The 14,499-nt window shown below is 34.8% G+C and overlaps 1 protein-coding gene across 1 annotated transcript; it reads left to right on the top strand.

Annotated features, from left to right (window-relative positions):
• Positions 1-2,827: 2,827 nt before the first annotated feature.
• Positions 2,828-11,428, top strand: LOC309805416 (microtubule-associated protein RP/EB family member 1-like; the record flags this gene model as incomplete). The annotated part of the gene is made up of 2 exons (XM_082623317.1): positions 2,828-2,845; positions 10,625-11,428. 2 exons carry the CDS (start codon positions 2,828-2,830, stop codon positions 11,426-11,428), a joined length of 822 nt encoding a protein of 273 aa, XP_082479443.1.
• Between the last annotated feature and the right edge of the window lie 3,071 nt (positions 11,429-14,499).

Below are 14,499 nucleotides of genomic sequence, written 5' to 3'. Positions count from 1 at the left end.
ATTTTGAATTTTATTACCCACTCTATCTATGTTTGTACTGATTAACCAAAATAATGGTTTAATTTGCTTATCTGGAATAACATTCTTGCTTTAGCGAGATGGTGAATGTTTACTAATTAACAATTCAGCCCCTCCAGTGCTGCCTGCCTCTATTTAGAAGAAAAATGATAAAAATCTAAATATAATATATAATTAATGTTTTACTAGATAAATTCACACTTTTGAATAACAGACATGTTTTTAGCTTTCAAATGGCTTTTAGAGATTTGATAAAGCAAGATTTAAGGGTTCTTCCTCCCTTCTCCTGCAGAGTCTCTCATACTTGAGTATCATGAAGCCTTAATCCCCTGCTTAACCATAAAACAATTTTAAATACATATATTTCAGGTATTACAAATATATATATAAGAGCCCTGCCGTTTTGAATTTTTATATTTAGGACATGAAGTGTAAGAGTCACCTAGCTTCTGGCTGGTGAGCATTTTCCTCATTCCTTCCTGGGAATCACAGATGAGTAGACTCTTAGTAAAGTCTGATTTAAATTCTGATTCTTAGCATACTTTCACATTCTACTCTTCAAAGTGTGCAGCAATTAAAACACACACACATACTTATGAAATAATTATCCAAATAAGTTAATAATTATAGTGAAGAGAATTGCATAGCTTCAACCAAAGATGTACCTTGTCACTCTTATTTAACACACCAGCCCTTCCTAACATACCCACATGAGCTGATCATGGAATTTAAACAAGGCACTACTTTCTCATTCTATACCCTCCATGATAACAAGGACTCAAGTCTTCTCATTCTGCTTTCCTTATTTATGCTATCTCCTTATTCCCTTAAACACAAGAGATCCTTATCCTCTTGGATTCTATTCTAAGTGGTTCTAAGCTTAAGACTTTCTCTTCAAATCCAAAATGGGATAAGTCACTTAAAGTAGCTCTCTTAGGGAATTCCCTGGTGGTGCAGTGGTTAAGAATCCACCTGCCAATGCAGGGGACACAGGTTTGAGCCCAGATCTGAGAAGATCCCACATGCCATGGAGCAACTAAGCCTGTGCTCCACAACTACTGAAACCTGCGCTCTAGAGGCCGAGAGCCACAACTACTGAGCCTGCACTCCACAGCTACTGAAGCCTGCACACCTAGAGCCCGTGCTCTGCAACAAGAAAAGCCACTGCAATGAGAAGGCTGCACACCACAATGAAGAGCAGCCTCTGCTCACCACAACTGGAGAAAGCCCGCATGCAGCAGTGAAGACCCAATGAGCCAAAAATAAATAAATTAATTAAAAAAATAAATTCAATAGTTCTCTTATTTAAGTGGATTTTCATAAGAATGTTTTAACAAAATGAAAAAAAAAAACAGGAGATTCTTTCTCATTTTTTTTCTTTCATTTTGAAGGTGAATTTATTAGGACTTGCTTTTCATTGACTTATTTCAATTTTATGATTTTTTTAAGAACATAGTTATCTAATAATTAAATTGAGGTCATCACCTTTTTCAAAAAGAAACTAATATTGTTATGATAATTAACATGTGTTTTATTATGTCTCATTGAATGACAAAAATTCCATTGTAATTCAGTTATTCAAAATAATATAATTTAACAAAATTGTATTTCACTTTCATTGTCTCATTGTAAAACATTAAAAAGTAGTATCATTTGTGCATATAGTATTATGTATTGTATGTAATAGTGGTTTCTTCTTAGTATAATCAGTTTATCTTAATTTTATTTTTTTCTGTATTTTTCTACAACCAACTTGTGAAGTGACTTTTAATATCAATAAATTATTAGTATATTTCAAAACATATAAATTAGCTTTCTTAAAAGTTAATTACTCACTAAATGTTTCTATGTATTCCTCTGTGTGTGTTTCTTACTTCATACCTACTGTGAAAACAATCTTGTTCTTGAGAAATATTCTCAGACACTAAATAAATATATAGATAATTCCTTGATGATTGATAATTGAAAATCTACTAGAAAAATATTTCAAGGGATATTTAGAATCCTTTGAAGTAGTTTTGTCTAATAATTCAATTTATAATCTGACTCCATATAGTAAGTGGTTGCTTATGAGAAGATATTGTCCTGAATCTATTATTCTTTTATAATTTATGTATTCTGTATCTTTAAGTAATTTATGTAGAGAAAATACACTGGGTCTCTCCAATCCACTTATAAACTACTCACTATGAAAACAAAATGCTAAGCACATTGGTGTAAAATGGTCCTAAATTATATCACTAGAAAGTGTTTACATAATAGGTTTTCATTTTGGTTTTCTAAAGAAAGCAGATACTTACTTTTGACAATTTAAATACTGGAATTCAATGACAGGATAAAATATTATTTCAAGAGAGATACACATGGTTCCAGTAGGCCTTTGTGTAATGATTATTAACCCTAGGTAACCTAAGTACAAATAAGTGTAAAAAGACTTGGTAATTGATCTACATACATAGGTGTGGTCAGTGACAGAGCAGAACTGAGATGCGTGCTGTTCTGACTTCATAGCCCATTTTTCTTTTTAGATATGATGAGTTTCTCAGCAATTGTATGACATCATCAGTTGTCTATATGAGTACTTCTGTCCTTTGTTAGCTATTATGCAAAATAGTTAACAGACATACTTTTTCAGTATTAGCTTCCAAAATGAGAAAAAAACACAAATGTGGATTTAATAAAATTAGAGCAATAATTTTAAATACCCCAAATATACATTTGAAGGGAAAAGTAATACATATCTTGTGGGGAGATAATTTTTTGTATGTAATGAAGATTAAATTGAGGTATTTAGGAATTGATTGTCGAGATGTTCAGTTCTATGCCGGTATAAAGGGAAAAAAATCAATGATATAGAAAGTAATTTACTGAAGGTGGTAACCCCACTTTGAAAATGTAAAAAATCATTTTTTAATTTGTTATTTAATTAATTTCTACACTGTAGGAGGTCCAGGAGAACCTAATTATCACTTCTCCCTAAAGAATTCTAATTAATTAGGATTTCATTTAATAGACATATTCTTCAAATGAATAAAATTATCTTTTTTCACCATCACTAGACTGGAGAACTTGTTTCCTAGGTAAGGATAAAAATTGTATTAAACAAATTCCATAATGAAGTAAAATAATCCTTATTCTCTCCTCCATCTCTTATATGAATATACAGTTGGAGAATATGCCCCAGTAGTGGGTAGATACATGGAAAGCTTCATGGTAGGGGTGAGGAGGCAGGTAATGGAGAATTCCTACTGCAAGGACCTTATGTACCAGAATAATGTATGGTTTGTATCCATCCCAGATATTTGCTACAAGCTTGGCAGAAATAACTAGAACTGTACACTTTCAGTGTGTGTTACCAGATCTTCTCCTGAAATATCTGCTTCAGAGGAGAACTGTTTCAAGTGGTGAGCTGAGGGGCCTAAACTAGGAACTGTGCTCAATGTAACCAAATTTGTTGTTAAAAATTTGGTAAATATCAACTGAATTCGCAGAGTAACCTGAAGAAGAAATTTTTAGGTTTTGATTGGTCTTAGAATAAGAAGCTTCAATTTTAGCAGTCATTTGCCTTTTTTATTTAATAAAAAATATAGCAAACACTTGACTGCTTAGTAAGGGACAGGACTATTTAATCTTTACACCAGCTCTCAAAGCTAGGTTTTACTAGGGTCATCTTTTCCTTGATTGGAAACCACACGTTTTGAGGTTAAATACCTTGTCCGAAGTCTTTAGAGTAATTAAGGTTGATGGAGGTTTTATTATGACCCAAGCCAATTAAATTTAAGAATCATTATTTTCATCATCATGTAATATCATTCTTGAGTTTGTAGTCATATTTGAATACCTTGAGAGTATTCTTCCAATACATTATTCAAAATAATAAGGTAGGGTTTCATACATATTCAATTTCATGCTAAAAATCTAAAAGAATAGCATTACAATTTCTCAAAGTCTTGAACTTGGTGTCAGCAGAACATCCCATAAGAGTAAGTGGCTTAAATTATTAACATTTCTGAAGATCATTTCATTAATATATGATACCTAAAATATAGTATGTTTTTTGCCTGCTGTTAGGATTAGGAGCTATAGAGCTCCTTGCCTGTGGATCTGTGTTAACTACCATTATTTTTTCTAAAGTGGGAAATTAAGTCTTATTTTAATTTTAATATCCTGTGTTTATCACATGACCATAACATAGCACTAGTAAGCGGGTGTAGAATTAATGTATGCATCCATGAATGAATAAATTATAATTATAGTATTATTAATTATAATTAAATATAAGTAATCAACTTACAGAGAAATCTGTCAATTTAAGAAGCATTATGTATATAAATAGATGATCATATTTTAAAATACCATGCAAACATATTTTGCATGCAATTCTAAAATGACTTAAATTACATTTTAACAAGCAATTATGAAACAGAACTTGTATATTGCCATTTTGAAAAAAAATTACACTCAAGGATGCATATAAATATAGTTAGTATTAATACATTACAAGTTGAGTCATAGGATTTTATATTCCCACCTTATGAATTTTATCATATGTCTTACTTATTATACTACAGACCTGGCATAATTATTCACTGTGCCCAAATTTACTCTCTAAAGTATTAAAGAAACCTTTAAAGAGTAGTTTATCCCAATGCTGCTTAATCTATTATGGAGAATAGAAAATAAAGGAAAACTTCCAAATTAATTTTATGATGAAACCATAAAATTCTTTAAGAAAATTGTCAAGAACTACACCAAAAAGAAAGCCATATACCAGGCTCATTTATGAATATAAATTCAGAAATATTTAATGAAAAATACCAAACAGAATTCAATAGCATATTGAAAAAGTAAAAAAAAATAAAAACATGACTAAATATAGTTTCAACTATCCCAGAAATCCAAGCATTTCAATAGAAGCAACTGTTTCAATATAGTCACTCATAATAATATAAGGAGAATCACATAATAATTTATAATATTTTATAATTTTATAAATTATAAAAAATGAAAAAAATGCCCATTTGTGGTAAAGAGCACTAAATAAAATAATAATTGATAGAACAATATGCATTCATCCAAAGACCTTTATCTATTTAATGGAAAAACATAAAAACCTTTTCTGCTACTGTCAAATATATAAGGCGTTACATTTTCACCACTATTTAAAATAATGTAAGAAACATTAGTCAATGCAGTTGGAGAAGAGAAAAAACATAGAATTTGAGAGAAAGAAATTAAACATTAAAGATGATGTCACAGCCTAAATAAGCCAATGAAAAACTACCATGAAAACCAGGAAAACTTACTAAAGTAATAACAATGAAATGTACATAAAACCAATAGTTTACATATAGGCAAAGAAAGCCTATCAAAAAAGATAAAAATATAGAGAAAACCTCCATTTACAATAAAAAAACAACAATTTACAAGGATGACTGGAAGCAAAATTAAAAGAAATCAATTTAAAGTAGATGTTAGCATCTATAAAACTTTTTGCATCAAAAGAAAGTAGATTTGAAAAAAATGAAAAACTCTCTTTGAATAGGAGTGATCAATATAATAGGTATTACATTTTTATAGGTTAATTTATAAATTTATTACAACTCCAAATAAAGTGCTGTCATTTTCCACTTTTTAATACTTATTAAAATCAATTACAAAGTTTATTTTGAACAACAAATATGCCAAAAGAAGAGCAATGAGGGGGAATTACTTCTTTAAGACATCAAATGTACTATTAGACCTCTATAATGTAAATAATTTGGAATTGTCACACATACAAAATACATCTCAAAAAATAGAATAGAAAATCCAGGGAAAAACAAGATTGCTATATACAAGAGTTCATATATATACAACTGTTTATATAATTTAAAGTGACACCACAGTGGTTTCTGCTCTAACATATAAAGACCCTGGAAGTCATAGCTTCCACCCTCATTACAAGAAAAAAAAAATCTCTGAAAAACTGAAAATCAGCAACTCTTCTTAGATCTATCAGAGAATTGAGGTCACAAGGCAAACTGTCTCAGAAAATGGGGGGAAAAGGCAAGTACAGAGAATCATGATTTATCAGGAGAGAAGCCACTGAAGACAGTGACTGGTAGAAACCCCAAACAGTAGCTGATGAACTGCTGTAGACTGAGTGTGGAACAGACTGAAAGTTAAATTCCTATAGGCCCAGTATAAGGGCAGCCCCCACAGTTTCATTAGTTTTACCTTCAGGAATACCACCAGGTTCACACTGCAAAAATTGGAAAAACATCCCCTTTCCACAGCCCTTACTCCCCAATAGTTCAGGCAGGGAAAGGGGAAAAGTAACCACTTTGAAAATGTTCAAGGGAGAGAAATTATTTTGAAATCACCATATCCAACTACACATAGAACACTTAAAAGTAAGCAATAAGAAAATAAACAACCCACATGAAATGCAGGAAATATCTGAACAGATAGACCACCAAAGAAGATATATAGATGGCAAGTGAGCTTAGGAAATGATGGTCAACATCATTTGTAATTAAGAAGCTGCACATCAGGACTGCCAGTTCTCAGTCCTGCATGTTAGGGGCTTGAAAGCCTGCCTTAATAACAAGTAAAAAGCTGAACAATGTGAAAAATCAACTCTTCTTAGATATGTCAGAGAAGTGAGGTCACAGGGCAAATTGCTTCTCTAAAAGTTGGAGAGGCAGACAGGTAGATAGAGAGAACTGCAGCTTTCCAGAGCAAAAATAAGGGAGCAGAGGTCTCTATGGGATTCAATACTAGGGCAGGAAAATCTGAATTGAAAAATTGCTGGACGATCAGTGATAACAAGTTTGTGAGTTTAAAACTCCATGGGGGAACCCCACACTTTAGTTAGTTTTATTTCCTGGAGCTCTTCCAGTTTCCCAAGGTGAATACTGGAGAAATATTCCCTTTGGTTTCCTACAAGAGTGGGGGAAAGTAACCACTTTGAAATATGCCAGAGCATTCCATTCTTCTTAAAAAGACCTACCCTCAAAAGGAACTATTTCACCACAGCCTATTGGGGTTTAGTCAGAGACTCACTGATCTAGGGCAAGGAAAATACCCAAATCCAGTCTCCTCTAGCCTTCTAACGGTGGTGGAAATACCCAACTCCAGTCCCCTCCACCCATACTATCCCACCTAAGATGGGGGTGGGAGGATTGACAGGTACTTGTGAAATTCACAGGTTCACAAAAAGACTAGTACCTAATCATAGGACTACAGAATGCTTCCCCTGCCCCTACACCTCACCACCACATCACTAAAAGACTAATTACTAGAGTTCCCTTTACCGAGCACATCATGTCCAACTTTCAACAAAGTGTTGCAAGACATAATAAAAGACAAAAACAAAGTTTGAAGATAAACAAGACTGAAAACCAGACTCAGATATAGCAGGGATTTTGGAATTATCAGACTGTGAATTTAAAACAACTTTGATTAAAACATTAAAGGCTCTAATAGAAAACAAAAATAGACAATATGCAAGAACATAAGGATAATCTAAAGAAGGAGATGGAAAGCATCAGAAAGAAATTGCTAGAGATCAAAAACACTAAACAGGAATAAAAAATGTCTTTGATGCACTTACTAGTAGAATGGAAACAGCTGGAGAAAGAATGTCTGAGCTTGAAGATATGTCAATAGAAACTTCCAAAACTGAAAGCAAAGAGAACAGAGACTGAAAAAAATGGAACAGAATATCTAAGAAATGTGGGGTAAAAACAAAAACTGCAACATAGCATATAATGTAACATACATATATGGGGATATAAGGCAGGAAAGAAAGAGAGAAAGGAACAGAAGCAGTATTTGAAGCAATAATGATGGAGAATTTCCCTAGATTAATACCAAACCACCAAACCAGACACCAAACCACAGATGCACAAAGCTCAAGAACAGCAGGCAGGAAAAATGCCAAGACAAAACAAAACAAAACAACAACAACAAAATTATACCTAAGTATCTCATATCTGCAGAATATCAAAGATAAAGAAATAATCTTGAGAGGAACTGCAAATTAAACTACAATTTGTTACTGCTACACCCTTATTAAAATCCAAATAACACTGAAAATACCAAATTCTAGCAAGAATGTAAAGGAACAGGAACTTTCATTCATTGCTGGCAGGAATGTTAAGTGGAGCAGCCATTTTGCAAGACCTTTTTATAGTTTGTTACAAAGTTAAACACAGTCTTGCCATATGATCTAGCTAAGCTCCTCGGTATTTACTGCAATGAATTGAAAACTAATATTCACACAAAAATCTTCGTGTGACTATTGACAGTAGTTTTATACATAGTTGCCAGAATGCAAGCAGTCAATAAGTCCCTAAATTGATGAATGGATAAACTAAATATCATGTTTATATCCATACAATGGAATATTATTCAGTAATAAAAAGAAATGAACTATCAAGCCATGAAAATACACAGAGGTATCTTGCATGTATGTTGCTAAGTGAAAGAAGCCAGTCTAAAAGGGCTACTTACTGTATGATTTTAACTATGTAATATTCATGAAAAGGCAGAACTATAAGGATGATAAAAAATATCAGTGATTTCCAGGGTTTGAGCAAGTAGAAGGAGAGATAAGTGAAGCACAAAGAAATTTGGAATGGTGAAACTATTCTATATTTAGAGAAATCAGAAATGTAGCTTGTGGTTGCTTCTGGGGAAAAAATTGCCCTAAGAGGTACATAGAGAAATGTTTTTAGCTAATACTAAGGTGGTAAACATATTGCAATATATAAATATATTGAATCAACATATTGTACACCTTAAACTTACATGATTTTATATGTCAATTATATCTAAATTAAAAACAAATAAAACAAACAAAAAAGCACTTAAAACCATCTAATGTACCATTTAAAATAAAAAGAAATTCTCTGGGGTAAAGGAAATCTTATACGTCTCAACTGATAGATAAATAGATCTAAAGATTATATATATGTAAAAACTCATCCAATATTCACATAAGATCTGTGAAATTCACTAAATGCAAATTATATTTCCAATTTTAAAAACTGAGAAAGAAAAAGAAAAAAAAAAGAGAGACTTGAGGGTTATATCATCCAATTATATACACAGATATTACTTAGCTTTGTCTTCAAACTGTTAAAAAAGAAATTAAAAATGGATTTATAATACAATCTATATCATGTGAACAATGGAACCAACCTAAATGTCCATCAACAGATGAATGGATAAAGAAGATGTGGCACATATATACAATGGAATATTACTCAGCCATAAAAAGAAATGAAATTGAGTTATTTGTAGTGAGGTGGACGGACCTAGAGTCTGTCATACAGAGTGAAGTAAGTCAGAAAGAGAAAAAAAATACCATATGCTAACACATATATATGGAATCTAAAAAAAAAAAAAAAAGGTTCTGATGAACCTAAGGACAGGACAGGAATAGAGAAGCAGACGTAGAGAATGGACTTGAGGACACGGGGAGGGGGAAGGGTAAGCTGGGATGAAGTGAGAGAGTAGCACTGACATATATACAGTTCCAAATGTAAAATAGATAGCTAGTGGGAAGCAGCTGCATAGCACAGGGAGATCAGCTTGGTGCTTTGTGACCACTTAGAGGTGTTGGATAGGGAAAGTGGGAGGGAGACGCAAGAGGGAGGGGATATGCGGGTATATGTATACATATAGCTGATTCACTTTGTTATACAGCAGAAACTAACACAACATTGTAAAGCAATTACGCTCCAATAAATATGTTAAAAAATAAAATAAAATAAAGCCCTCCCAAGTTTCTACAGTTATCAATTCGTGTTGGATCTTGAATGCAGACACCTAACTACAAAGGTAGTTCAACTTCAAATTTTCAAAAGAATAAAGTGTATTTTTTGCATTGTGGCACATTATATTTTAACTGCATTCCTTCAATTCTCCAGTAACTAGACCCTTGCTTTATTACTTAACAGCTAAACAATAATAAATGTTTTATTGGAATATTTAATATCTTGGTTTTAATCCTTGCATGGCAATCTACTTCTTTATGTGGTTCAATTAATCTTCATTTAACTTCTGCCTATCTGGCTTTTTCCTCAATAGTCTTTCACTTTAGCGTTCTAATTTCTCAATCTTAAACCAATTTGGGATTCCATACATCAACAGGTCCATGACTCTTTTTTCATATTTGATTTTTTTTTTTTTTTTTTTTTTTTTTTTTTTTTTTTTGCGGTACGCGGGACTCTCACTGTTGTGGCCTCTTCTGTTGTGGAGCACAAGCTCCGGACGTGCAGGCTCAGCGGCCATGGCTCACGGGCCTAGCCGCTCCGCAGCATGTGGAATCTTCCTGGAACGTGGCATGAACCCGCGTCCCCTGCATCGGCAGGCGGACTCTCAACCACTGCGCCACCAGGGAAGCCCATATTTGAATTTGTATCAGTTATTAGACTCTGTTTTTCCCACTTAGTACTTTTCTGTGAGATCTATTGTGGAATCTATAAATCTGTGATTGAGACAAGTGGGTGCTTAATAAAAACTTATTAATAATATATACACAGGGGCGGGCGGGGTCAGGCGGTTTGAATGAGATGAAGATGGAACCGGAGCTGGTTATGGGCAGCGGACGTAGTCCAGCCGAGAGCCGAAGGTGGCAGTGAATGTGTACTCAACGTCAGTCACCAGTGATAACCTCAGTCGACATGACATGCTAGCCTGGATCAATGAGTTGATTGAACGTCTGTGTTCAGGGGCTGCCTATTGTCAGTTTATGGACATGCTGTTCCCTGGCTCCATTGCCTTGAAGAAAGTGAAATTCCATGCTAAGCTAGAACACGAGTACATCCAGAACTTCAAAATACTACAAGCAGGTTTTAAGAGGATGGGTGTTGACAAAATAATTCCTGTGGACAAACTAGTAAAAGGAAGGTTTCAGGACAAGTTTGAATTCGTTCAGTGGTCCAAGACGTTTTTTGATGCAAACTATCATGGGAAAAACTATGACCCTGTAGCTGCCAGACAAGGTCAAGGAACTGCGGTGGCCTCCTCCCTTGTTGCTCCGGCTCTGAACAAACTGAAGAAACCTCTCAGCTATAGCAGTGCAGCTCCACAGAGGCCCATTGCAACACACAGAACTACTGCAACCCCTAAGGCTGGCCCGGGCGTGGTGCGGGAGAACCCTGGTGTGGGGAACGGGGATGACGAAGCAGCCGAATTGATGCAGCAGGTCAACGTATTGAAACTTGCCGTCGAAGACTTGGAGAAAGAGAGAGGTTTCTCCTTTGGAAAGCTAAGGAACACTGAATTGGTTTACCAGGAGGACGAAGGGGAGAATAACCCTGTATTGCAGAGGACTGTGGATATTCTGTATGCCACAGACGAAGGCTTCGTGATGCCTGATGAAGGGGGCCCGCAGGAGGAACAAGAAGAGTATTGACAGCCTGGACCAGCTGAGCATCATCCGAATTCCTCACTCCAAATCATGTGCTTAACTGTAAAATATTCCCTTTTATTATTCTTAGAGGACTCACTGGTTTCTTTTTATAAGCAAAAAGTACCTCTTCTTAAAGTGCACTTTGCAGAAGTTTCACTCCTTTTCCAATAAGTTTGAGTTAGGAGCTTTTACCTTGTAGCAGAGCGGTATTAACATCTAGTTGGATCACCCAGGGAGCAAAGAGGCTGACCATAGGGCTCACTGTGTAGATGCTGGTAGCAGTGATGGCTGGAGAGGGTGGAGACCTCAGTAGAGAAATGTAAAGACTGATTTGAATTTTAAGCTAATGTGAAATCTTGACAGAGAACGCTTTAATAAATAAATGCCTTAAGAGTATTTAAAAGATGCTTCCATATTTCAAAATGTAAAATGTAACATGACAGGAGCTTCTGTGTGTTTGACAATGTGTCTGGGAAGGAAGGGCCAAAACCTGAAACCTTTGGGACTTGCTGTTCCCAGCCCTCACGGGGCTGCCTGATCCTCACAGGCCCAGACATTGGCCCAAAAGGAAAATTGGAAAAGTTGCTTTGTAAAGCCAGTTGGTGTCCTTGACCAGTTGCATCCCTGATAAGAAGCAAGAGGCATTGTTGCCTGGATGAATAGAGGGTGTGTTTCAGCCTTGAGATGTTTTGAGTCGAAGAGCTTGATTTTCATAGAACATTCCTCTGGTGATTTTTCCAGTTATCCCTGATATTTCTATGTACTGTGTTTTGTTGTTGTTTGAAATGAGGTGTGTTCAGTTTTTAAATCTAACAACTACTTTTGGGGACTTGCCCACATCTCTGGGGTTTGAATGGGGGTGGTGTCCCATTTTACTGTCTTTTAAGTTTACATTTAACATGTTTCTCTTCTCTGCTCCCCTTGCCCACTGGGGACTCCTCTTTGGCTCCTTAAAGTTTGCTGCTTAGAGTGGAAGTTCAGCAGGCAGGTGACAATGCTGCAAGTTATTTCTGGACCTCTGGCAAAGGAAGTGATCAGTGAAGGAAGGCCACTGCTACCTTGGGATCTGCAAGGCTGGGTGTTTTCAGTACCTGCTGTCCACAGCCCTCCACTGTTATAGGAATACTTTGCCAACACACTCATCTCTTTGGAGATAAAAATGTTAGTGTGTTACTAAATGTTACTTTTCTTTTGCAGAACATACAGTACCATGTCTGAATTAATTATTAATATTTAAAATATTTCATTCCTTAACTCCCTCATTTGCTTTGCCCACAGCCTATTCAGTTCCTTTTTTCAGCAGAATTTTGCAAAATGTGTGTTACCCACTACTGAGATTGTTCTGCCCCTGATGTATTTGTATTGATTTGTTTCTGGTGGTAGCTTGTCCTAAAATGTGTGTAGCAAGCAGATATTTTATGATAAAATTCGTTGTGTAGTGCATGCTTTGTGTGGAATTCAGAGGAAAACCCAGATTCAGTGATGAACAATGCCAAAAAATGCAAGTAACTAGCCATTGTTCAAATAACAGTGGTGCTATTTCTCTTTTGTAGCCTTTTAGACTTTTGTTGCCCTAAAATTCCATTTTATTGGGAACCCATTTTCCACCTGGTCTATCTTGACAAAGTTTTTTGCTACTTTAAACAGTTTCTAAATAAAATTCTGTATTTAAAATAATAATAATATATACACAAATACTACTGTTAATATCTCAATAGATGTTGTTTTCATCCACCATTTTATTTTGAGAAAAACCAAGAAACCATCATTTTAATTGAAATGCTAATATAAATGCAAGCCACATATCTTCTGGGAGATAAAAATACAACCGCTTTGCTTTAATTAGATATGGCAAAAGACCTTTAGTATGAAGTACCTATATTTAGAAGGTTAATTATCAATTTACAAAATGACCTTGAAGAAGATGTGCGTGCCTCAAGACTACAGACAGATGGACTTTTATGGATTTTAAAGAGCAGCTTAATTGTGCTAATAAAATCTAATATGAAGCAAAATGGGTTAGGTGAAATTCTTTAGTATCACTAATTATGCATATGTTAGAGAGATTAAAATTACCATCAGACCAAGACAATTTCACTAATTTTCCCAAATTTCTGATAATACTTATAAGCTATTTTTCACCATTGCCTCCATTTAGAATTAGGGTAGTTACAATATTCATAATCTATTAATGTCAAATTCAAAGATACATACTGAACTCCAAGAGGCAATATATGACTCTTTAATAGCACAAAGTTTGGAGTAGGGGAGATTAGATCGACGGTTCTCAAAACTGGGCAAATCTCCCCTCCCCTGTGGGACTTTGGCAATATTTAGAGACATTTTTGGTTGTCACAACTGAGTGAGAAGGTAGTTGCTACTGGCATCTAATGAGTAGAGCCCAGGGATCCTACAATGCACAGGACAACTCCCCCCAGGAATTACCTGGCCTTAAAATGTCATCAGTGCCAAGGGTTACAAACCCTGGGTTACTGCATGTTCTCTGTCTGCCACGTAGTATCCATGCTACTCAACTGCATTAAAACTGAGTTTCCTAACCTGTAAAAATGTGATCAAAATAATATATATTTAAAGGGTAATTGTGAAGATTAAATAAAAGAATACATCTGAAAGACAACAGCTCAGTTCATACACACAAAAAAGAGCTTAAATAATGTCTACTACTTGTCTTCTTTGCAAAACCTTTTATCTTACTTGTATAACTTGCTATAAGTAAGACTTTCACACTCTTCACAGTCACACAAAGAAAAAACATGGGTATGCTTCTCATTATCTACTTCTTAAATATCTCAGAAATAAATAAATCATTAAATTAATTCTCTTCTGCTTCTTGAACCCACCATTTCTTTTCCATCCATATTACCACATTCCTCATTAAGAGTCTGAACTTTTTCTTATCCAGGATCATTGCAAACATACCTACTTCTAGGCCCATGTCTCTCAACAGCAAGGGCATGTTACTGATCTTACAAGGAGTCTTGGAAAAAAATCAGCTCAAATATGAAGAAGATATGTGTTGGGTGAAGATTTTTACCATTCAGCTAAACCAGAAG

The sequence above is a fragment of the Mesoplodon mirus genome (genome assembly GCF_964341445.2).
Source record: "Mesoplodon mirus genome assembly, chromosome: 5".
Classification (NCBI taxonomy): domain Eukaryota; kingdom Metazoa; phylum Chordata; class Mammalia; order Artiodactyla; family Ziphiidae; genus Mesoplodon; species Mesoplodon mirus.
This window is presented reverse-complemented; position numbering and strand designations above follow the sequence as displayed.